The 25,965-nt window shown below is 39.9% G+C and overlaps 1 protein-coding gene across 2 annotated transcripts in view; it reads left to right on the top strand.

Moving 5' to 3' along the window:
* Positions 1 to 8,837, top strand: part of AMMECR1 (Alport syndrome, mental retardation, midface hypoplasia and elliptocytosis chromosomal region gene 1) — a 141,726-nt gene extending 132,889 nt beyond the window's left edge. For both annotated transcript variants that reach the window (XM_011951680.1, XM_011951679.1), the window contains 3 exons: positions 3,325 to 3,415; positions 4,814 to 4,910; positions 7,214 to 8,837. In XM_011951680.1, coding sequence (XP_011807070.1) covers positions 3,325 to 3,415; positions 4,814 to 4,910; positions 7,214 to 7,328 — 303 coding nt within the window. In that variant the 3' untranslated portion in view covers positions 7,329 to 8,837. The remainder of the gene's footprint in view (positions 1 to 3,324; positions 3,416 to 4,813; positions 4,911 to 7,213) is intronic.
* Positions 8,838 to 25,965: the final 17,128 nt, after the last annotated feature.

Raw genomic sequence — 25,965 nt, 5'->3', positions numbered from 1 at the left:
ATAGAGTTTTAAAGATCTGCTTCGGGGAATCCCAGGTCCCTGGTTCGCTGATCATTTATCTAGTTTATAATTGCAACTATAACCTTTGTCTCTTGGGATGTTGCTGGGCCAAAGGATTCTCCAATATGTATAAGGGAGGATTCAATTATTATGTATGAGGGTTACACTTTGGAGTTGTAGCTGTGACAGATGCCTCCCTGAAACAATATGGAATTAGTTTTGATGCTCATTTCATTGCAAAGCCAGTGATTTCCACCATTTGGGCAGAACTGGCCATTCTCCACAGTAGGCCATATTCTCCTCCTCCTGTTTTGATTGTGCAGTATGGCTCTTTCGTGGCTTGTGGTTCTAGGAGTAAAGAAAATGCTGTTGCTCAAGAGGTGACAGAAAGAAAGCTACTATGCTTTGATTTTGTTACCATTCTCCTAATTCTGCTAGCTGAAAAAAATGAGTCACTCTGGTTTGGGCTTTGTAGCTTTGTGGAGAGTATTTATGACCTATGAAAAAAGTTCATGAAAAGAATTCACTTTAAAACCACTATACTTACAGTTCAATTTACAGGGGTTTTCAATTGTTCAGAGTCATAGGAACCCAGAAAACAATTAAAAGTTGTAAATGTGGTACTAAATCAAAATTGGAGAATTTGGGTTTTTTTCTTATCAAATTTGATGTTAAGACCTTCTCAAAATGCAGAGTAAATAAAGCAGTCTTATTCGTGAGTAATTTTTGTTTTGGCCAATATATCCTTTATATCCATACACACACAGCTTTATTGAGATACCATTCACATACCATACAATTAGTCTTAACTTCTTTTTTTTTTTTTTTGAGATGGAGTCTCGCTCTGTCGCCCAGGCTGGAGTGCAGTGGCCGATCTCCACTCACTGCAAGCTCCACCTCCTGGGTTCATGCCATTCTCCTGCCTCAGCCTCCCGTGTAGCTGGGACTACAGGCGCCCACCACCGCGCCCGGCTAATTTTTTTTGTATTTTAGTAGAGACGGGGTTTCACCGTGTTAGCCAGGGTGGTCTCAATCTCCTCACCTCGTGATCCGCCCGTCTCGGCCTCCCAAAGTGCTGGGATTACAGGCGTGAACCACCGCGCCCGGCCTCTTAACTTCTTTTAATTGTTAAATTACTAGACATTAAAAATCTGACATTTTTGTGCAAGAACACAGGATGTACTCCTATAAAGAAAGGACTTCAGTGTCTAAATTACCCCCATTTACCTAAATCACTTTTAACAATCTTAATATGTAGCCACAGTGTGTCAGAACTAGAATGCTTATTAGAAGTTATCTAGTTCAATTAGAATAAAAATTACCTGGGGAGCTGTTCTTTTTCCAAAATATATTTGTTGAAGCATGAAACCTCCTGAAATTCTGATAAACTTTGCAGACCCGCTCCCCACCCCTTGCCAGTTAAATATCATTAATTTTGTCTGACACTCTCATCTCACCGAGAGGGAGACATTCTTCCTATCACAATTTTGACTAGACACCTTAATAAACACCAAAATTCTTTTCAATTTTAACATGACAGATTTTTGATAAATAGAGTTGAAGGTTCAAAATTCACTTCAGTGGATAATGGAGTATAAATTACTTATGCTGTATATTTTTTAAAAAACAAATTATGAGGAATCTGATATTGTCAAAGGAAAAAAATTCAAAGCTACTGATCAGGAAGTCAGTATACAGAAAATGTTGCAAATTTGTCATTGTCTCATCAGGCACTGGAGAGATTAGTAGATGTCCTTTATCCTGGAAATGCCTGATAGCTAAGCGCTCATATTTCTTCTCAGCTGTATGTAGTTATTTCCCACATGGTATGGGAGGCAAGTATTGTGTTAGTTTTTAAACAGCTACCCTGGTCTCATTTTTAGTAGAAACAGATTCATAAAAATACTGATATTAAATAGATAGAAGAAATAGCCAGAGATGTGCTTTAATAAAAATAAAAAATAAAAAAAACATGAATTCTTCAGAAGATCTGACAGGCTCTAATGGATAGATGGGTGAAGACCTGGGGAAAGAATGAAATAAAATAAAAAATCCTAGAGGACTTTTTATTCCTGAAAAAATTAGAAAACTTGAGGCTGAGGGCAGAAGAAGCAAATAAGTTTTCATTGACCCCTTTTCCTCCTCTAGACCTTTACATCCATACACATGGAAAGTATAGTGGTCTATGACTTTACTCACCTGCTCTGAAAAGAAGCCTCCATCTTGGGTAATAATGTTTACCTGGTCTTACATCTGCATTCCAGTACCTTGCACAACCTGACCCTCCACTTGGGAACCATTGATCTGAGGCAACCACAGATCCAAGAGAACAGAATGGGGTCATTATGCTTTTGAAATGTTGTTTTTATTATCAGTGTTTACAAAGAAGTTAAAAACTTTTAATTTTGATCTTTAGCCCTGTATACTATTCTATGTGAGATATGAGGGGAAAGGACAGATTCCTTTCGATCATATGCTAATCAAAGGAAAAGTACATTATTTAAAAAAACATTAGCAAGCAATTGCTCACAGTTACTTAGAAGACTACCTTTTTAAGGGCATCACCACAAACTCATTTTACATAAAAATGTTACATTGGTCTCTGGGCTAGTATATAAAGAGACTGTGCAATAATGCACTACAGTGAAGTGATTTGAAATCTTTATTCTTAAATTTAGTAGAGCTGTGTGAAGACAATGGTGTAGATGGACAGTGAAGGTCTGCTACTACTCTAAGTCATAATGCATTTTTAAAGAAATGCTATCTACACTGGGTGATGATGTAGGATCTGATTGTTTTCATTATTATATTTCAATCTTACCTGACTGTGTTTGCTTGCCTACATATAATTTAAGGTTTTAAAGGGAGTAGATAGTTTGGGAGGGGATCAACACCAAAAGTTTTGGAACTTAATCAGAAGTGGTGAGTGTACCTGCAAAACAGCATGGTTGTTTGCTATCTCTTTGAAGCCAGTCACCTTTGTCTCTAGTTCCTTATTGGCATGAGCTACAATTTGGGAGTGGGGGCAGGAGTTTTGCCATCAACCATCTTATTCTACACACAGCTTCAGAATAGTTGTTCCAGTTTTCCAAACACAATATCATAGCCTAGTGCATGTTGGGCACATGCAAATCAATATTTTCCCTCTCCATGGCCATCATAACCTTCAAATCCAAAGTCAAAGCTTTGGAAAGAGAAAACTGATACGTTCTTCTAAAAACAAGGGGAAAGGAAGAACTGCATTCTCTTAAAAGTTAAGTTATAACCTTTTCTTTCTGATTCTATGAAGAAGACTGTACTAATAAAACTGCCAATTTCTTTCAGGTGGGTGTACATGGCATTAGAATAGAATTCATCAATGAAAAAGGATCAAAACGCACCGCCACCTACCTACCGGAGGTTGCAAAGGAGCAAGGTTATTGTTGTACTTTATTTCATGTGATCTGGTGAAGAATTTAAACAAATATACAAATTGAAATGCGATAGCTGACCTTGCAGTTATGTCTGATAATTGAACAGTGTCAAATGATAAGAAGTGACTCTTCCATCACTGCCACTGCAATGTCTGTATCAAGTCGGTGAAGTACTCACAGAAGTTGAATCCCTGCATTGAAGTTTGATGGCATAAACCCATAAGTGTATATTTTTTAAAAAGCAGAATTAATATTAGTTGGGTTTCATTTTAGGCAACAATTTGCTACAGATTTGAAGTGCCTTTTTCCCATATTCCATTGTGGCATAAACAAGCCTTTTGTTTGACAATCAGCCACATAGTTCTTTGTCATTTTAAGTATCAAATGTTTCATTCTTAGATGGTTGCCATTACTCATCCTGCTAATATTAAAATTGTAGGTTTCCCATTAAGATCGGAGCATTGAGAAAACATGAAGTATTAGTGTTTTATATGCTTGGTCTATACTTCCTAATCAGAATTTTCCTATTTCACACATAGAGCATAGACCCGTATGAACTAACATTGTAACACAGAGTAACTTTTCACTCTGTAGTATTTTATCCTTTCTTAGCAACTACTAAATTCTGGTTTTGTGTTGGTTGAAATGAATCTTTTATCTTGAGGAGCTTTTCTTCTCATCAGAAAGCATTTGTAATTTGGTTTCCCCATGTTTGTCTTATAAATGGGAAATACATAATAGCAAAATTTAATGCCATTAAATCCCCAGATCAGAAAGTCTTCAAGGCAGTTGCTTGAAGATTTATTTGGGTTGCTTTAGAAAATGTCTTAATCTCCTAGTATCATTAACTTTGTAAAGCATACATAAAAGATAGAGGGCCTCAGATACTAGTATACCATCCATGTCAGAACTAATAAAAATACCCTTGAATACTGCACACAAACTTGAATGGTTACAGAATTATAGAAGATACCATAAGAAATAACAATTACTGTGAGGTGGTGTGGGAGTCCTAAATATTGAGTTGGCAAAATGGCATATAGGCTTTCACTCCCTTTTAAAGATGTCGCTGTTAGAGGAAAGTACAGCAGATATAGTTTGTTACGGTCACGACTGAGCAATTTCTGTCAGCCCCTTAGACCCCTTGACTTCGAATGTGAAGATAAAGGAGCCAATGTTGTTTGACACTGTGGATAGCTAGAATTTAAGGAGTGTGGTTGATGGCCCTGCTTTTGTAAAGGACAAAATCGTAGCTTTTCTGTGTGATTGTTTTTAGGACCAAAAGATTTGATGGCATTTGGTGACAGTGATAGCTGACCTCTACAAAGTCATTTTGTATTTAATTAAAGGTACTTGTTACATGTGCTTGACTGATATTTTATCTGGTCAACTCTCTACAGGATGGGACCATATTCAGACCATAGACTCCTTATTGAGGAAAGGAGGATACAAAGCTCCAATTACTAATGAATTCAGGAAAACCATAAAACTGACCAGGTACAGAAGACATTTTCTAGCACAAGGCTAACCTGTACATTTTGATGTGTATGCCTATAACGCTTTGATTTCTTTGGTATCTCTAACTACACTTCTCTTTTCTGAAACAGAGTGGAAATGAATGGCAGGGTCATGCTGAGGGTGGATACAATGGAACTCTGCTTGGTAGTAAAGCCTGTGTGATGTATGAGCCTATCTTTCCCATCTTTAGCTCTGTGTGATTACTCTGGCTTTTGTACGAGCAAGCCCTTGGAGACTGTAGACTACTTTACTGGAGAAAGTACTTGAATTAGCAATTGGCTAGCTTTTGACATTACTTCGCAGAACCCCAGGATTCTGATAAACAGTCCTCAAATTCAAATTTAACCTCAGAATTTTGGCAGTGATAGAAGTCTACCAAGAAAACTTGTTAGCTTGCTGAAAAACACAATTGAGTTAAACTCAAATGCTAAATAAATTTCAGCATGAAAAAATACGGATGCTTATTTAAAAAGGAAAAAAAACATACACTTTAGGAAAATGGGCTGCTAGTTCCATTTATTTCAATTCCATAAAACTACATTGAACGCCTATAGTCTAAAAATGGCCTATTCTCAGCTCTGAGGAGTTAGAAATTCAGAAATACCTCCATTCCTGCTCTCCCTGAGTTCACAGTGGAGGCGAATAGAGGGGGCATGGACAAAAGTATTAATCTAAGGCAGAATATGATGGATAATACAAGATCTATTCCCATGAAATAGGGAAAGAGGAATTCTAAGAGGGTGGGAGGGGGATAACAGATAGTTTCAAAGAGGTCCACTGGGGGCTGGGTTTGAAGAATGGGTGGAATATTTGACAGGTAGAGAGTGCGGGAGGAAAGGGATTCCCTTAAGGAAGACCTTGTGAGTCAAGGGTGGTGAAGTACAAAGCAAGTTCTGAGAATGCGAAATAGTCTGATTGGGCTGATCTTTCAGTGTAATAGAGAAGCTGATCACTAGAGGAAAATGTGGCCCGATGGTAGGTTGGGCAGACCATTGAGGGTCCTGAGTTCCAGAGTAACTAGTTTGGACCTGGTTCTATAGGCAATTGGTAGCTATTGAAGGATTTTAATCAGATGGGCTTGGGGAGGTATAAGAATGGAATTGGAAACAGGAAAATGAGCCAGGAAGCATTGGTATTATCTAAGAATCTGTGGCAGCAGTCCAAAGAGGTGCAACAGGGGCCTTAACTAGAGCTGTGGCAGTGAGATGGGAAGAAAGATGGGGATCGATATGAAAATAATGTGGAAGAAATGAAAGGACTGGGTCATCATTTAGAAATAAAGAAGGAAGTCAAGGCATTAATCTAGATAAAAGGGACCAAGGTAATCCCTTTAATCAAAGTAGGGACCACAAGAGGAGCATGTTAAGTTTATGCATTGACTTTGGATATGAGGTGCTTCTTAGGATATCTATATAGAAATATCTAGTAGGTCAATGAAAATGTATGAGCTCATGGCTAGATATGATTGACATTGTAAGGATAGGGTTCACTGTGGGGAGACAGTATAGAGTCAAAATAACCAAATACAGAAACATAACAAAATTCTGCAAGGCAGGGATAGGAGCATTCAGAGATAAGGAGCAATCTGAGAGGCAGGGGAGAACCAGGGGCATGTGGAGGTATAGAATCCTTAGCACCAGAGAGCTTAAGGGTGTGATGAGCAAATGGAAAGGTCAAGCTGAGTCAGGGGAAGCCTTCTGACAGCTATTTCCATGGAAGGGTGGCAGCAGAAGCCAAAGAGCACTGAGCTGAGTAGTAGTGTGAGATGGGGATTGAAGGCAGAAAATATACACAACTATTTGAGAAATGTGGCAATGAAAAGAAAGCCCAACATGGGGAAAAGTGAGAGTTCAGGATACCAGAATTAAGAAAAGTTGTTTTTGTTGTTACTTAATGGTAAGACCTAAGTAGATGTATGGACAGAGAAAAGAACAGTAAAAGAGGGAGAGGTGGAAGATTTCTGAAGAAAAATAATCAACTGAATTGAATGACATGCATACTCCTGTTAGAAAACTGGGGCTGAGGGGGCAATAAAAATTCTAAAAGAACAATTTAAACAAGGAGTAGTAGAGTGCAAAGAGCACTGGACTCAGACTTTTGATTTCCAGGTTCTGATCTTAGCTTTGTTACTTACTATCTCTGTGACCTTGGGCAGTCACTGCTTCTCTCTGGGACCCCATTTCCTGATCTATAAAATTATCTCTAAGGTCCTTCCTAGCACGGACAATGGCATGTCACCTATTTCTCGATGTTAACTTTTCTCTTCCCTGACTTTCTTTCAGGTATCGTAGTGAAAAGATGACCCTGAGCTATGCTGAATACCTTGCTCATCGTCAGCATCATCATTTCCAAAATGGCATTGGGCATCCCCTTCCGCCATACAACCATTATTCCTGACACTGAGCCGCACAACCAGTCACTGGGCCTCTCTGCAGACCTCTTCCCAGGAGACCCTACACCTTCTTGGTCTAGCTATCTCTTTTACTGTACCATTTTATGATGATAGTTTCCGTTGCCATGGTGAAGCTTCGACATCGTCAATTAAGATCATCATGGTAACGGGTAGAGAAATGGCATTTGTTAAGATCCCGTTTTATTATTTTAGATCGTTGATTTTTTTTTTTTTTTTTGCAGCATATGTAATTTTGGGTTTTTTTCCTTCCAATATTGTGTAGAATTTTGCTTTGCTATCTCAGTCAGGTTTCTGTTTTTCTGTCCTCTTTGCCTTTCTTCCTGTTTTGCTTCCTGTTTTCCTTCTTCCTTCCCATTTTCCTTCTTCCTTCCCTCCCTCCCTTCCTTTGACTGTGGATGGAAGAAAGTGTGCAGTTTTTAGGGATTTTACTTAGGTTTGTCTTTAGTCTTCCTCAGTAAGATAGTTGTTTTTTGATACCTGAGTTTGGGATTCATTCATATCAAATTCAGTTATTTGTATATTACTCTTGATTTTTGTCTGAAATTCACTTTGCTATGACAGCTTAGTAGTTGGGTCTTCACTCCTTAAGTATATGTTTTTCCCATGGTGAAAATGTATGAACTTTAGTTCTAGTAGTGAGCATTCAAAGGTCCATGATAGGGCTTGTCACAGAGAGAGAAATCATTTATCCCTAGTGTGCTGGTTATCATAGAAGAGACTGCCTCACCACTCTATAGAGCCAATTTGCAAACTAAAACACTGTTTTGAGAAGGTACAAACTACCTTTCAAAAAGGCTACAGGAAACATTTTTATGAGCAGCAAATATTAGGAAGAGAGCAGATACAGAATTTAGTGCCTTTGAGAAGAATATAATTAAGTGGAATTAAGAGGGGTTAGAAAAAAGGCAATTTAGAAAAATATTCTTGTAAAATTTTATTGTTTCTATATGTGAAACAGAAGATTAGACAAATTCCTTACTCTTAAGTATTTTTTTAAGCTGAAAAAAATTATTTTGAGCAAATAACCAAAAAGAGACATTTGTCTATTTTATATTAATTTAAATTTGTTAGCTCTAGGTTTCAGTAAGTCATGATTGGCTAGAGTCCATTTTAGCTACCATCTAAAGATATGGTAAAGATAATTTAGTGAAACAAAAGTTCATATTTGTCATGATTTCAGATATGTTTGTCATGGGGACAATACTAGAGTTTTAGAGATACTATAAAATAGTTTGAATCTCTTTCTGCACTACATACTTTTGATAGAAACACATTTACTACATTGATGTTATGTCACACCTGTGAAAATGGAGTTGGCATTCAGATGTGCTATAGTAAGAGCCCAGCTCATCTGCAAGGACAGTCTTGCCATGATGCATACAAAGATAACTTACTGATGTAGATAGGAGGTCCATACATATATCCCCAGGAAAAATGACAGATTATTCTGGAGGAAGATGACCTTCATTTTGTGGTATATGTGTGTGTGTCTGTGTGTCTGTGTGTGTGTGTGTGTGTGGGTGGTATATATATACATACCACCCACACACACCCCTTTGGAAAAATATATATAATTTTTTCAAATAGGAAGCCAACATATCAAGTGATGAATTAAAGTATGCTGCAGAATATATATTCTAAAACTATAAAAAAAGTCAGTGAATATCAAAGTGATATAGCTTATACATATAGTTACTGTGACAAGTGACAGACTGCTAGTTCAGAATTCGAAAATCCTTTCTTAGTTTGTGAGATAATGGGCTAAATTCCTTCTGCTTGCCACTGGGGCACAGCAAACTGCTTTAGTTTTTGATGAGAGTTCTTAGAAGTTTGTTGGTATTCCTTCATCCACAGCATCCATTGTTGAAATAACCATTTTCAGTTGTGATGCCTTAACTAAGAAGCCAATTGTTAGCCTGAAATGCAATCTTGGTAGCCAGTTTCAATGAAGCTAGAGATTAGTCAGAAAAAGTTAGCTGTTGGGCTTTAGAAAGGGATTTCGAGTCCTGTCATTTCTACTTGGGAGCATTTTGGAGCAGATTAGTCTTTCAATATAAAAACAAGTGGCTACCTGATGGAAACTTTTCTTACCCTTATAGGGAAACTGAGCACAAGCTGAATGATATTGTCTGCTGCAAAAAAAAAAAAAAAAAAAAAGAAAAAGAAAAAAGGTAAATAAAACAAGCAAACTGAAGAAAGGCAAAATAGACCAATATTATCGTGAAATCCATCTTATCCATCATCTCATCAGTTCAACAGGCTCCTCATCCTGGGTGAGCTTATGGCTAGAAGTTTTTTTTTAGCAAAGATTTATTACATACATAGATGTGTGTGTGTGCATATACTTATACATACATACATACATACATACATATATGTGTGTTTATGTATTTAACGGTGCTAATCAATCTTGAGCAGGTCACGTGACTGGTCATGCAGACTCTAAAATCATATCAGATTTTTTAAAATCCTTGATATATGCAGATGTTATACAGATTTTCTTAGCAGTGTAATAATGTTACACTGAAGAAATAACCATCCTGCAGGCTTTAAAGGACGAGGTCAGCAATATTTCCCAACGTGGCTTGGGGGAAAAGGATAGTTTTGTCTCCTTTTGTATTCAAGTAATGCAAAGTGCATTTTTGTCTCTAAGTAGCTTTTGACTAAAAGACTTTGTAGTGTAAAGGGTGTTATACAAACTGTAATGGTGTGCTTCAAACAAATGCTAGACCCTTTCACCTTTGTCGTATATACAAAGCTGTTAATTACGTGGTATGAATTAACTTTGAACATGTTGAAATATGTAGCATGTCTTTAACTCAGACAAAGGTTCTAATTGCACAGGTTGTGTTCTAGCCAGTTGTGATTTATTTGTTCAGAAACACAAATGTGAATTGCACTCTTATCATCAGAATATTGTATGAGTTCAGTGATCTTGAAACAGCTCAGAAGTAATACTTGAACTTCATTTGAGTAGCACAAAGTTTACATAGCCCCTTTTAAATGTTAATTCGTTCCATTTAAGTTTTCCGTTTTCAGATGCAACTGGGTATTTTTCCTCTTGGAAAAATAGTACGTACTTTGCTTTGGTATGTAGCAAAAGGCTTCCATTTCTGGAAGGGTTTTCTTGTTCTTAAACAAGGTCAGCCAGGTACCAGATTCTAAAAGAACAAATTGTCCCCCACCCCTCAAGTGGCCTTCTGACTGCACAAGAATGTGCTACTACCCTCTGTAGTCTCCCCTAACATGAGAGGTCAGTGAAATTGATGGAGGAAGTGCAAGGCTTGCTTCCCCTCACCCTTAAAGCTTAAAGCAGTTATAAGATTTTCAGTGCAGCACATACAGTCCCAATGCCCAGCACACCGGAAGTTTGTATACTGGCCTCTTATCTTGTCTTCATATGTGGAGGAAATTTGAAACTGTCATCTGGAATAGGTTCCATCTCTTATGTGTGTTAGATCAAACCAAAGAAGCCCCCAGCCATGCCCAAATGCTGCTTCAAAAGCCTGCCTTCCGGTCCTTACAAAAACCTTGCAGGATTAAATGTGTTAACTTTTTTATTTTTGTACAGTTTCTAAGTGATTTTTGCTAGTGATGTTAAAATGAATTAAGTTTATTTGAGGGGTGTGAGCACCTCCTCCATTTAAATAAACTGGTGACTTTCCTTTTATTTTTTAAAAGTGGAAACCCGTTGTGTGCCTCTCGATTTAAGGGTTTCTGATGACATTATTGTTAAGACCAGCATTGATCCTTTATATACAAAGATATGTTTTCCTTGTTTTTTATTGCTATTTCAGAAGAAAAAGAACCTTTTATTTTGCTCTACCCAGTAACTGCGCTGGTACATAGACGCACTGAGCAAACAAACTTTTGTAACCACCTCTGACTACTTTTGTATATCAAAGTTGATTACTTTTGAAATATTTGGATCTAGTTTCTAAGTTATTTTAGTGTTTTATATGTTCCCCAAAATTACTTTGAATCTGTCACCAGCATAATGAGTTCTTGGTGATACAATGGTGAGACTTGTAATGAGCAAAAAGCTACCTGGAGTAGCTCCTCTTTTCCTTCTTTCTTAGTAACCTGTTTTTTGATTACCGTAAGACATCACAGATTACCTGAAACCCCTTCCAGTATAACTAGGCCCTCCTTCCTTCCACATTTAATTGCTTAATAGTTTGAAGAAACTATTGGAAATGGGCATTTTATATGACATGTATGGCTTTAAAATATTAAATATGAGCAAAAAGAAAAAAATATGAGAAGGTTTATGTGGGTCTGTAAGGTATGGCTGTGGAAAGATATTGTAGTAGTTTTGACACTATTGTTATTACCTTTAAAATCATTTACCCAATAAAATGTTAAAACCGAGTTATTTTGTGTTTCTTTTTTAAGTTTAACCTCTCTCATCATAGGATCTTGGTCTCGTCGGTACTTCTTACTAAAAGGTTAACAGCTGAAGGCTCTGAAGGAATATAGTTAGGAACAGATACTGATTTATTGCCAAACTAGCACTTGGGAAACCTTACCTGCTTGTAGCCACTCCCTGCCATATTATTTGCCAATGTCATCCTTTTGTCTATCTCTGAATCCTGGCTTGCTGATACAGATTAGCCTTTATTTGGACACCCTAACGTGGCCACATTGATCCTTTAAGGATCCTTCAGATCCTTTGCCACGGAACTCAGACAAACATCAGACTTGAATTCTGGAGGGAGCTTAGCTGTGCTTAGGTCCGCTCCGAATTCCTTCCAAATCAGTCAGTGGTTATTGGGCATTTCCTCTTTGTGAGCTGGTGAGGGGGAGCAGCAGTGCTGCAATTCAGTGAAATCATCTGATGTGGGGGCCCTTTCTCCTACCATCAAGGCTTGCCCATTTTCTGAGTACAGGACAGAGTCTGAAAATGCTCAAGATGTGGTCACCCAGCGCTTGTACGTACTCATACACACACTAGGCATACCACACGCTTACACTTATTACCAGCTATTATTTCCAGTTCCAGAGTGGTACCCCCAACTTGGGCTTGGGGGAAACACTCGGAGTGTAGGGTAGGGCAACTGGTGCTACTGACTTTCAAGGACCAGATAAGAGCCTATGTCAAGAAAGGAATCTCTTGGGGTGCTGCCTCTGCCTACTGTTGCCTTATCCCTTTCTCTATGGAAAGGCTACCAAGGACATTGTTGAAATACCTCTGGCTCTTTCTAAAACATTTGCTGTGTCACGCACATTTCAAGATTAGTTGCTAGTTGAATATATCCAGGACGATTTTCTGTTACATTGCCCCAAAGCCCTGGTAACTATGTAAATTTTACGGCACGTGCTTATGTCAATCACAGTGGCTAAAAACAAGTGTTCTCAGATCCTGGAGGACTACTGTGGTTTTGAACAGTGCTCCGTACAGGCAGCCGTCTGCTCAGGGGTTACCTATTTTCATCATTCATGTTTAATGGGACATAAGATTTTTCAATGATTTAGACAATATTAATAGGTTCAGGTAGAATGAAAGTAGTTTAATGAGCCCACAGCATTCTTTTTTATAGCATTAGTGGTTAACTCTGGTCTGGACAAATTTCAACTTCAGTAATCACACTCCACCTACCTAAATTCTTCCCAGAGTTTCAGCATTTCCACTTCAGATTTCATGCCCCACTGGACACTGTAAATAGCTTTACTGCTTCCGAGGGCAAGTATGGGTGTGTAGGATGAAGCAGTGCCTCTCTGTTGCTGGGAAATACCACCATATCTAAGGGGTCCTATCAGTGTGAGGTAAGGAGAAGTCTGCAGTGGGGAAGTCACACCGGGATTCACAGCTGCCAGCCAGGAAGAGCCAGAGAATGGCTTCTCCCACTTCTGCAGCTTCAACCACGTGAGCCAAGATAAGTATGGGTTTGGGTTGGGTAAGCGCTCATAGCTTGCCATCTGTATGCTCAAGCTTTTCACCTACAGGAGGAAGAAATGAATGGGAGGATGCAAGTGAGGAAAGCCCTGGATATGCTGTTTTTGGCTACTGCATTAAAAGGCCTGCCTTGACACCTGCAGCCCCATGGGACAATCTCGTGTTCCAAAGCTCAAACTTATTGGAAGAAGTCTTTCAAGAACTGGAGGGAATCACACTAGGTCTCGAGCACGGTTCTGAAGTCAGTCTACATCCTCACCCCAAGCGCTTGGTTACAACCTTGTTTAGATATGACGCCTTAATAAAAACTGCTATACAATGGGATATGATTCAGCCATAAATAAGATTGAAATCCTGTCATTTGCAGCAACGTGGATCAGCTTGGAGGACATTATGTTAAATACGCCAGACACAGAAAGGTAAATACCACATGTTCTCACTCATGTGGGAGCTAAAGAAGTTGATCTCATAGAAGTGGAGAGTAGAATAGTGGTTACTAGAAGCTGGGAAGGGTTGAGAGAGTGAAAAGGGAGAGGTTGGTTAAAGTAGGGATCCCCAACCCCCGGGCCATGGACCAGAACTGGTCTGTGGCCTGTTAGGAACCGGGTTGCACAGCAGGAAGTGAGCAGTGGGCAAGTGAGCATTACCGCCTGAGCCCCACCTCTTGTCAGATCAGTGGTGGCACTAGATTCTCATAGGAGTGTGAACTCTATTGTGAACTGCACATGTGAGGGATCTAGGTTGTGTGCTGCTTATGAGACTCTAATGCCACCTGCCCCATCTGTGGAAAAACTGTCTTCCATGAAACCGGTCCCTGGTGCCAAAAAGGTTGGAGACCACTAGGTTAAAGGATAGAAAAATACAACTAGATTGGAGGAGTAAGTTCTGGTGTTCTATAGCACTGTAGGGTGTCTATAGTTAAGAATTTACGATATATCTTTGGATAACTAGAAGACAGGATTTTGAATGTTCCCAACACAAAGAAATGATAAATGTCTGCGGTGACAGATGGAATACCCTAATTTGACCACTATACATTGTATGTATTGAAACATCACTGTGTACCCCATAAATACATACAATTATGTGTCAATTAAAAAAATTAAGAATTGCCTCTTAATGTATTATGTTTGGAAGGTACTGACTGTATATCTCAAATTGTTTAAATGAACCCACCCAGACAGCTGGTGGAGGGTGCATGCTGTATCTAAACCAACACTGACCTGCACTTGCAGTTTTCCATCATGACAGATGATTACTTAATTTGACAGAGGCGAGATGTAGAGTATGCTCTCTGACTGCAGCACACAGCTGGGCAGTGGCTGAATTATATGCCTCCGTGCTCACCAGCTGCCATGGCATCTTTGAGCTCATGCTCCCATTCTAAAAGGACACATCCAAGTCACAAGGGGTGGGTAATCTGTTCCCCCTTTAGTCTCCCTCCATGGTGGGAGAAGCTCTTTGTTTTTCACTCAGAATCTTAGTTGGCACCTCATTATGTTAAAAATCAGATTGAAAGAACTATTTCATCTCTATTAAGCACAAATGTATACAAGCTACTTATTAAGGAGAATGAGGTTGTTTTGGTAACTATAAAATGTTGCAATTGGGTTGAATGACAGTGAATATTCTCAGCACTCTATGTTTTAGCTGTACAACAACAAGGTCCTGATTTGCATGGAGACCAGACTGCTCGATTTTATGAAAGTCCACAGTCTTTCTGAAGCTTACAAGAAGTTTGGGCAGAAGCATAACTCCTGAGGTTTGAAGACAAATGAGTAACCTGACGGCTTCTGCTAACCCACTGGTGGTCTTCAGTTGCCATTCTGTATATAACTTACCAGCTGTTTGTTCAGTGTTTTTTGTTTTTGTTATTCTTACAGTTTCAAAATATTATGTATTTCAACACACACGTGTTTTTTTGTATTCAATGTTTATAGAGGGCCGGGCACAGTGGCTCACGCCTGTAATCCCAGCACTTCGGGAGGCCCAGGCAGGCGGATCACCTGAGGTCAGGAGTTCGAGACCAACGTGGCCAACATGGCGAAACCCCGTCTCTACTAAAAATACAAAAATGAGTCAGGCGTGGTGGCGCACACCTGTAGTCCCAGCTACTCAGGAGGCTGAGGCAGGAGAATCGCTTGAACCCAGGAGGCAGAGGTTGCAGTGAGCTGAGATTGCGCTACTACACTCCAGTCTGGGCAACAGAGCAAGACTTCATCTCATTACCAAAAAAAAAAAAAAAGTTTATGGAAACTTGGGCCTGTTCCGACAGAACCCCAGGATCCCACAGGACAATCAAAACCACTGCTGGAACCTCAATATGCCCAGTTATTTTGAGAGCTTTTGGGAAGCCGACATTTGATGAAATGACAGTTTGTTTGTTTTTTTTTTGTCTTTTCCTCCCAAATGTTAGGCTCAACATGATCCATCAATATTCATTGAGTGCCTGTCCCTCCAGAGGCATGGCACCTTGCTTGGTTACAGAATGAATATAGTATAATTTTGTAAGATAAATTAACAATCCACTCTGGGCTAAGAGTTGTAAGGAGCATACTAGTTTGGTCTAGTTGGGTAAAGTCCTTCAGACTGGGGCCCAGGTAACATTAGGGTTTTATATGTTTTCACTAAATAGCTTCCACCTCAGTGGCATTAGAACATAGTTGTAGCTGCCCCTGTTGAGAAATTATATTTCTTTGCACTCCAATATGTCAGCACCAGAAGCCACCCCACACTGGACATGATCATAATTTGTTGAATGGAGGAGACTGTTTCTGTTCCCATAATGTGGCTCTCTTGCTCCTTAGCAGGAATATGCAAGGTGGCTGGAAGAGAAGTGATGTGCTTGTATAAGAAATAGGTTTGGACACACAGAATGGCATTGGGTGGCTGAGAGTTGTGTTCCTTACTGTGAAGCTACCCTCTTAGAGGCATTGGGCCCTTCCTATGATGAGGAGATAAGAAGAGACAGAGAGAGGCTATCTTGAGGCCTGAAGAGGAGAAGACAGTTTATAGTATGTTTACTGGTTGAAAATTATCCCACAGAGAAAAAAAATCCATGAGGCAGAAGGAGAGAAAGAATAGTAAGAGTAAACCACATGGAAAGGAAAATCGGAGTAACTTTCAGCATCACTTGCTATGCAGAAAGGACAGGAAGGTAGTATTAAATGTGGACTCTTGTAAAGCAGGAAGCACAACTTGTATACAATAGAATGTTTAAATCACATTTTAACTGACAGGAAGCTGCTGAGTTTCCAAACATCAGGCAGATATTGAAACTAAAAGTTACTATAGTCACGTTCCATCTAAATGGTATTTTGGAATGACCCAAGGTTACCATATGGGTCAACATGTGTACGTGGGTTTCTGTGTATCCGCATAGGAGATGGGGGCTGGCCAAAGAGCTGGATGGGACAATCATATTCCCCACTCCCACATATCCTAGCAGAATGGAAAGGATGTCTTGGACTGGACAGAATGGGAAACCCCCATCTTTTTGAGGGACAGTGCTGGTATGAGTAATGCAAACATTTCCCTAAGCTTTCTCTAAAAACATCCAAATGAATTTCAGGAACTCTGCACGAAGACATGGCCACCCCGCTGGCATATGCCTCAGCAATGGCTTCTTTCCCAGAATTGTGGTCGGGCCAGAGGTGGGTAGCCCTAGTGACCTGAGTACATGAAGTCATGCTCCTTGGTGAATTGGTTCTTATTTATCTGGCCTAGCATATCTTGTGGTCTGTGGTACTCATGAATGATGGGGCTTAAAAGGGAACCATGGGGTTAATCCAGTTGTTGGATCCAAATAGGATGGGACTGTTCCTGTTGGGTGGATGGGTCTAACTGGCCCTGCAGCCTTGGAGAAGGTCAAATAGACATTGCTAATAGTCAGCAGTAGGCTGGGAAAGTACAGGTAACATCTTTTGCTCTGAGGAATATTACACAGTGGGTCCTGCAAGCAGGGTGCACAGAGCACTTGATTGTGAAAAAGAAACACCTTTATTTTCAATCTCGCTCCCTTTTTGGACATTTTTTTGAGGCAAAATTCATATAACATACAATTAACCATTTCAAAATGTACACTTGGGTAGTTAGTGAATTCACAATGTTGTGCAACCCCTGGCTCTCTCTAGCTTTAAAACTTTTTCATCGCTCCATAAAAACACTCCACACCCATTAAGAGAAGTCACTTGCCAACTCCCATCCGCCTCCCCACTAAGTAACATCTAATCTTCCTTCCATCTCTCTGAATTTACCTATTCTGGATATATCATATTAATGGACTCATATAATATGTGACCTTTTGTATCTGGCTTCTTTTGCTCAGTATGTTTTCAAGGTTTATCCATGTTGTACCATGTTTTAGTACTTTGTTCCTTTTTATGGCTGAATAATATTTCATCGTATCATGTAACACAATTTGTTTATCCATCATAATGGATATTTGGATTGCTTCTACCTTTTGGCTCTTAGGACCAATGCTATATAAACATTTGTGTACAAGTTTCTATGTGAACATGTTTTCATTTCATTTGGATATATGCTTGGGAGTGGAGAATTACCAAGTCATGTGGTTATTCTATCGTTAACTTATTTATTTATTTATTTATTTTGCAATGGAGTTTCACTCTTGTTGCCCAGGCTGGAGTGCAATGGCACGATCTTGGCTCATTGCAACCTCCACTTCCTGGGTTCAAGTGATTCTTCTGCCTCAGCTTCCTGAGTAGCTGAGATTACAGGCATGTGCCACCACGCCCGGCTCATTTTGTATTTTCAGTAGAAATGAGGTTTTACCATGTTGGTCAGCTGGTCTTGAACTCCCGACCTCAAGTGATCCATCTGCCTCAGCCTCCCAAAGTGCTGAGATTACAGGCATAAGCCACCGCACCCAGCCTACCTTTAACTTTTTGAGGAACCACCAAACCATTTTCCAAAGTGGCTGTACCATTTTATGTTCCCAGAAGCAATGTATATAGGTTCCTATTTCTCATCCTCACTATCATTACTTTTCTTTTTTTGATTTAAGCCATCTTAGTGGATATGAAGTGGCATCTCATTATGGTTTTGATTTGTATTTCCTTAAAGATCATTGATATTGAACACTTTTTCATGTGCTTATTGGCTATTAGTATATTTTCTTTGGAAAAATGTCCATTCTAGTACTTTGCCCAGTTTTTAATCAGACTGTTTGACTTTTATTATTATTTTTTGAGACAGGCTGGAGTGCAGTGGCACAATCTCGGCTCACTGCAACCACCATCTCCCGGTTTGAGCGATTCTCCTGCCTCAGCCTCCCGAGTAGCTGGGGCTACAGGCGCACAACACCACGCCCAACTAGTTTTTGTATTTTTAGTAGAGACAGGGTTTCACCATGTTGGCCAGGATGGTCTTGATCTCTTGACCTCGTGATCTGCCCACCTCGGCCTCCCAAACTGCTGAGATTACAGGTGTGAGCCACTGCGCCCGGCTGATTGTTTCACTTTTTATTGTTGAATTGTAAGAGTTCTTCATATATTCAGGATATTAAACCATTATCAGATATATGATTTGCAAATATTTTCTCTCACTCTGTAGTTTGTCTTTTTCATATTCTTGATAATATCCTTTGACGGACAAAAGTTTTTCACGTTTATGAAGTCCAACTTACCTATTTTTTTTCTATTGTTGCTAATGTTTTTGGTGTCAAATCTAAGAATCCACTGCCAAATCTGAGATCATGAAGATTTACTGCTATGTTTGCTTCTATTAGTTGTATAGTTTTATTCCTTATATTTAGGTCTTCGACTTACTTTGAGCTATTTTGTATGTGATGTGTGGTAGCAGTCCAACTTCATTCTTTTGCATGTGGTTATCCAGTTGTCTCAACACTATTTGTTAATACTATTCTTTCCCCCATTGAATGTTCTTGGAATCCTTGTTGAAAATCAGTTGACCATAGAGGTCTGCATTCATTTCTATTATTTCTCTATCTTATTCCATTGGTCTGTATGTCCACCTTTATGCCAGTATTACACTGTTTTGATTACTGTAGTTTTGCAGTGAGTTTTGAGATCAGAAAGTGTAATCCTACTTTGGTTTTCTTTCTCAGTACTGTTTTGGCTGTCCAAGGCTCCTTGAGTTCCCTTATGAATTTGAAGATTGGCTTTTCCATTGTTGCCAAAAAAAAAAAAAAAAAAAAAAGAAGACACATGATAGGGATTGCACTGAAACGTGTAGATGGCTTTGGAGACTATTGCCATTTGGATATTTTGTCTAGTACATGAACACAGGATGTCTTTCCATTTATTTAGATGTTTTAAAATTTCTTCCAGCAGTATTTTCTAGTTTTCAGTGTACAAGTCATTTACCTCCTTGGTTAAATGTATTACTAGGTATTTTGTTATTTTGGATGCTATTATAAAGGAGATTGCTTTTCTTCATTTTATTTTCAGACTGTTTATTACTGGCATTTAGAAACATAACTGATTTTGTGTGTTGATCTTATACACTACAACTTTGCTGAAATCATTTATTGGCTCTAGTAGTTGTTGGTATGTGTATTCTATGGGAATATAGTCATATTATCTGCAAACAGAGATAGTTTTACTTCTTCCTTTCCAATTTGGATGCCTTTTATTTCTTTCTCTTGCTTAACTGCTCTGCCTAGGATTTTCAATACTATGTTGAATAGCGGAAGTAAACATAAACATCCTGGTCTTGTTCCTGATCTTAGGAGAAAGCTTTCAGTCTCTGTCTATTAGGTATGATGTTAGTTGTGGGTTTTTCATAAATGCCCCTTTATCATGTTAAGGCATTTGCCTTCTACTCCTAGTTTGCTGAGTGTTTTATTATGAAAGAGTATTAACTTTTGTCAAATGGTTTTTCTGCATATATTGAGATGATCACGTTTCCCTCCCCCCCCCCACTTTGTTCTATTACTGTGGTGTACTACATTGGTTGATTTTCTTACATCAAACCACCCTTAAATTCCTGGAATAAATCCCACTTGGTTATGGTTGGTTATCCTTTCAAACAACCAACTATTGGTTTCATTGACTCTTTTTCTTCTATTATCTATTTCATTTATCTCTGCTATAATCTTTATTATTTCATTCCCTCTGCTGGCTTTAGGTTTCGTTTGCTTTTCTTTTTCTAGTTCCTTAAGGTGTAAAGTTAGAGTATTGGTTTCAGATCTTTCTTTTTTAATGTACGTGTTTATGGCTATAAATTTCCCTCTGGTCACTGCTTTCACTGTATCCCATAAGTTGTTGTATGTTATATTTTCATTCTCATTCATCTAAAAGCATTTTCTAATTCCCCTAGTGATTTCTTTTTTGACTCACTGGTTCTTTAAGAGTATGTTCTTAATTTCCACATATTTGCAAAATCTCCAGTTTTTCTCATTATTGATTTCTAGCTTTGCTCCATTTGATCAAACATACTTTGTGTAATTCCAGCATTTTAAAATGTTTTAAAATAATTGTTTTATGGCCTAATATATGCTCTAACCTGGAGAATATCCCATGTATATTTGAGAAGAATGTGTATTGTGCTGTTGTGGGATATAGTGTTCTGTATGTTTATTGGATCTAGTTGGTTTATAGTGTTGTTGAAACTATTTCCTTACTGATCTTCTGTCTAGTTGGTTCAATCCATTATTTAATGTGGCATACAGAGGTCTCCAAATATTATTGTAGAACTGTCTACTATTTGTTTTTAATTCCATCAGTGTTCACTTCACATATTTTGGAGCTCTGTTGTTTGGTGCATACTTGTTTATCATTGTTATATCTTCTTTATGAATTAACCCTTTATCAGTAAAAATTTCCTTCTTCATTTTTATGACAATTTTTTAGTTAAACTCTATTTTGTCTAATATTAGTGTAACCATCTCAGCTCTCTTGTGGTTACCATTTGGATAGAGTATCTATTTTAATCCTTTCACTTTCAACCCCTGTATCTTTAGGTCTAAACCGAGTGTCTTGTCAGTAGCATATAATTGGATCATGTTGTTTTTTAATCCATTCTGCCAGTGTCTGTCTTTTAATTGGTGAGCTTAATCCATTTACATTCAACGTGATTACTGATAATAAAGGACTTGTGCCATTGTGCTATATATCTTTTTTTTGTTCCTCAGTTCCTCCTATACTGCGTTCTTTTGTGTTTGATGTATTTTTTTGGTAATATCCACTTTGATTCCCACTTCACTTCCTCTTCTATTTTAGTTATTTTCTTAGTGGTTATCATGGGGATTATAGGTAACATCCTAAGTTTGTAACAATCTAGCATGATTGCTCCCATTTTTTTCTTTTCATTTTAAATAGATTTTATTTTTCAGAGAAGTTTTAGGTTCATAGCAAAATTGAGCAAAATGTATACAGGGTTCCCCTATATTTCCTATATACCCACCACACACACAGCCTACCCCACTATCAACATCCTGCATCAGAGTGGCACATTTGTTACAACTGATGAACCTACAGCGATACATCATTATCATCCAAAGTCCAAAGTTTACATTAGGGTTCACTTTTGGTATTGTATATTCTATGAGTTTTGACAACTACATAATGAAATGTATCCGCCATTATAGTATTATACAGAATAGTAGTCTCATTGCCCTAGAAATCCTCTGTGCTTAGCCCATTCATCTCCGTATCCTCCTAACACCTGGCAACCACTGACCTTGACCACTCCTTTTTAATAATTATAATAGCTAACATTTATTGAGTGCTTACTGTGGAGAACCATGTTATACACTTTTCAATAGCCTTATGAGTTTCCCATTTGACAGAATAAGAATCAAGTTCAAGGAAGTTGTCACTTATCTGAGGCCACCTAACTATGAAGTGGCAAAGTCAGGATTCAAGCCAAGTTTGTCAGGCTCCAGAGACTGAGCTTTTCCCGTTCACTGTTGTCTTGATGAGGATGATGATGGTGACAATGGTGGTGGTAATGGTTGTGGTGATGGTAGTGGTGGTATCTAACGAATGTGCTGCCAGGTACTGTGCCAAGTGCCTTATGTGCCTTTTCTTTTTAATCCTCACGATAGCCTATGAAGTAGATGCTATCATTATTGCCATTTTGTAGATGAGCAAACTGAGGCTCAGAGGTTAGTTAACAATCTCAAATGCACAGAACCTACTGAGTGGAGGCTAGTGACTACAACTATAATTGAAGATTTTATTTTGGCGATCTGCTATCTCTCTTTAGCTCTGAAGACGGCAAAGGTGTAGGACTAGGCCTATCCCTGAAAACTGATTGGTTGGTTTGTTTTTTGAAGTTCAAAATCCAGGGACTCAGCCTTGATATTATTTGGTTCTTTTACAAGAATGCATGAGTTCTGACGGCAATGCTCTCCTATGGGCAAATCTCACTCTGCCCTTGGCTGTCCAGCCTTAGTCATTGTCTTTCTAGTCAGGGGAGGACCGCCCTCAGGCTTCTGGGTACATGACGAGATCTCAGAAATAGCCCCCTAATCGGCCTCATCAGCTTTGAAGGAGGCCACTGCAGGAGGGGCCTAAGTAGGCCAACACTTTAACCCAGTTACGTGAGGGCAGCTGTAATCCAGGCTGATCATGTCTTGCTAAGCTCTCTGGGGGAGAAATGTCCAAAAGCGGCTTCCTGTGACCAAGTATCCCTAGATCTCACTATGCAGACACTCCTCTTCCCTTCTGGAAGAGGATGGCCTAAAGGTTACAAGGGCAGAGTTTAATTTGAGTGACTGCCAGGACTGAGGGGATGTTGGTGGCAATTCCTAACTGCAGTGAAATGCCCATGGCTCAGGGTGCCCTAGGACAAAGTGCTGCTTTTCCTTGAAAGGCTTACTACCTGACTCTTCTTCGACCTTGTTGGAGGAGGTAGGGAAATCAGTGTGTTCTTCTGCATGGGCCAGACAGCCACTCACATCAACCCAGGGAGTTCAGGACACGTTGGGCTTCACACCCCACCCCTACTTCTGCCAGCTTACCTCACCTCTGGCAATGACTAGCCCTAGGAGTTCCCCAGGGAAGCAGGCTGGGTTGTCTGGCCAGGCTGCTGTTGGGGAAAGAAAGAAATCAGAGCTATTGGGGCTGGGTGGCCTAGCTTGTCTGACTCCTTCCCTGTCATTTGGCACAGGGGGCTTCCTTATGCAGGTATACTCTGCCTCTTCCCTCTCATGTCCCACAAACCATCTGTCTCAAGAGAGAGCTCAACAAAGTGGGTCCCCTTCTGGTCAAGAAGCAGAAAGCTTGCCTGGCCTGGGTGGATGCTGGCAGGGAAGAAAAAGAGGAGTGTTAGAATGAGGCTGAAGCTAAAAGTCTGTATATTTTTCCAAAAGGGTTTTCTCTAGCAAGAAGGTGACTTTCATGGGGGAAGAGGAAGAGGAATCTAAGTTAACAATTACAGTATTTCATTGACTCTAATATGCCTTAGATTATAAGATGTCTGTTATTTTATATACTGCTGAAAAAGAAGAAAGTTGCTGATTAAACTGTCATGCCACTGATTTTAAGATGCATTCCAATTTTAATGATGTTAAAATGCAAAAAAAAAAAACGTGTCTTAGAGTCCATGAAATAAACTGAGGTATCACCTGTCCTACACACAAACACCCACTCACAAACACACCACAGACCACAACCACACAGGGCACATTAAGGCAGATTGGGTATGAGTGCAGTCAAAACCCCAGCTAACCTCTGTGCTCTAAGAACAAGCATAGTAACCAAACTGTCTGGAAATAGGAACACCTTCCACTGGACAGAACTTTATAGAGCCCTCTCACACCCATTGATCTCACTGGATTCCTCACAGATGTCCTGTGGGGTAAGCTAGACAAGGGTATTTATTACTATTTTACAAATGGAGTTCAGGAAAGGTATGACTTTGCCAAGGGCACTCGGGACCTGAAAGGGAAGAACTGGGACAGCAGGCCCTGCCTGCTCAGTCCTGTTACAATGCTGGTTTGACTACTACAGGACAACAACTATCATTAAGGCAAAGGATAGAGATATAACTACTGAGCTACTGAGCTTGTAAATAAGTAACTTTTAGGTCCTTTTCCCAACAAAGTTATTTACAAAACCTCAATATACAAAACAGAATAAAATTGGAGCTGTTCTGGGTGAAGCCAGGGGAGAGGCCAGAGCACCACCCACTCCTCTACTCCCATGCATCACCTGCTGCCTGAGGTGACTTCTCCCAGCATCCCTGAGGTGCTGAGGAAGATTCTGTAAACCTCTGGAGCAAGGGGGCTTCAACTGTATTGGTAATGTTCTTTTTTTAAGCTGGATTCAGTTACTATTCTTCATACCTTTGGTATATCTTAAATATTTCATTTTTTTAAAAGGCACTGCTATAGATGGTCAGGTCAAAGAGATGACTCAGAACCTGCCTGGAGACTTGAAAGCAAAAGAAGTTTGCTTTGAATTATAAGCTTGGGTGAGGCCTGGGCACTGAGATTTTTAAAGCTCCCCAGGTGATAAATGTGCAACAAAATCGACAATCCACTGTACTAGAGGTATCTTATTAGCTCCGACATGCTAGAAATCTGAGTGTATGTCTTGGAATGCACAGGAAGGTCCCTCTGTTCTCAGGGGGCAGAATACTAGCGAGCCCAAGGGCTTTCTAAAAATGCAAGACCAAAAAGCATGAGCCTCCTGAGTATAGCGAAGGGACAGCAATGGCAGGTTGGCATCACCTGGGCAAGCCCCTTGGATGGAGAGGGGAAATGTGGAAGGGAGCAGAGAGGCCTGCTGGCTGGAGCAGTGGTGGGGCTGAGAATAGGTTGTTGGACAGGAGAACAGCTCTGTGACTCATGCTACTGGCCCTGTTTCCTAGCAGCGATGTGTCAAGGAAGCATCCACCCCCATTGCAAAGACCTGCCTCGGTGTGAAATGCAGAGATTACTGGCTGGTTGGGATGCAGGAGTTATTGAAAGTTAAGAAGTCAGCTGTGGAGGGCATCCATTAGCCACAGGAGAAGCCTCTCCCTACTGCCTCCCTGGCTCTTAAACCCCTTTGCCCAACAGCTCAGACATCCCAGGTGTGCAATTCGGATGCTGGGCAGAGTGCTGACTGTGGGGAGGGTGAGTTCAGGCAGTAACAGAGTCCCTGACTTTCGACTACGTTGGCCTTGCCTGTTGCCAAGGTTAGCAAAGCACACATCCTTTGATTAAATCACTGCATTTGTCAGACTGACATCTGTGTATTTCTGTCCCTCCACTGGCATTGGCAAACCAGGACAAGGCAAAAGCTCATTGGGGGAATCAGGCTGTAACCATCTCAAGCTGCTCCCTACCCATCGGGGGTGGATGACACATTCCATGGGCTGGTGGGGCTTTTGCCATGCAAACACCAACTCTGTGTGCCTCCAGGGAAGGAAGGGGTGACCCTGGTGGTGAAGAACAGCTATGGAGGATATGGAAAAGCAGTTGGACACCTTGCCCAGAGGTCCAGGGAAGAGTCAGGTGGAACAGTTGCCGTTGGTCTTAGAGCTTTTCCCTCACAATACTGCCTCCTTATCCAGGACACCAACTATACAGAGCCCTGCAGAGAGAAGCAGGATGGGGCCCCTCGGCAAGGAGCTTGAGGTGCCTGGGCAAACAAAGGCATCCCAGCCCCATCCAGGAGAATTCATGGGATGGGCATGGCTTATGAAGCCTAGGGTTCTCCATCAAAGAACAGTGGTGCCCCCTACCATATTTTAGCACTCAGCTGGAAGATCCTTGTTCACTGAGCACTTTCTTATGGAATGGGTCCTGT

This window comes from Colobus angolensis, unplaced genomic scaffold (genome assembly GCF_000951035.1).
Source record: "Colobus angolensis palliatus isolate OR3802 unplaced genomic scaffold, Cang.pa_1.0 Scaffold324, whole genome shotgun sequence".
NCBI lineage: Eukaryota > Metazoa > Chordata > Mammalia > Primates > Cercopithecidae > Colobus > Colobus angolensis.
This window is presented reverse-complemented; position numbering and strand designations above follow the sequence as displayed.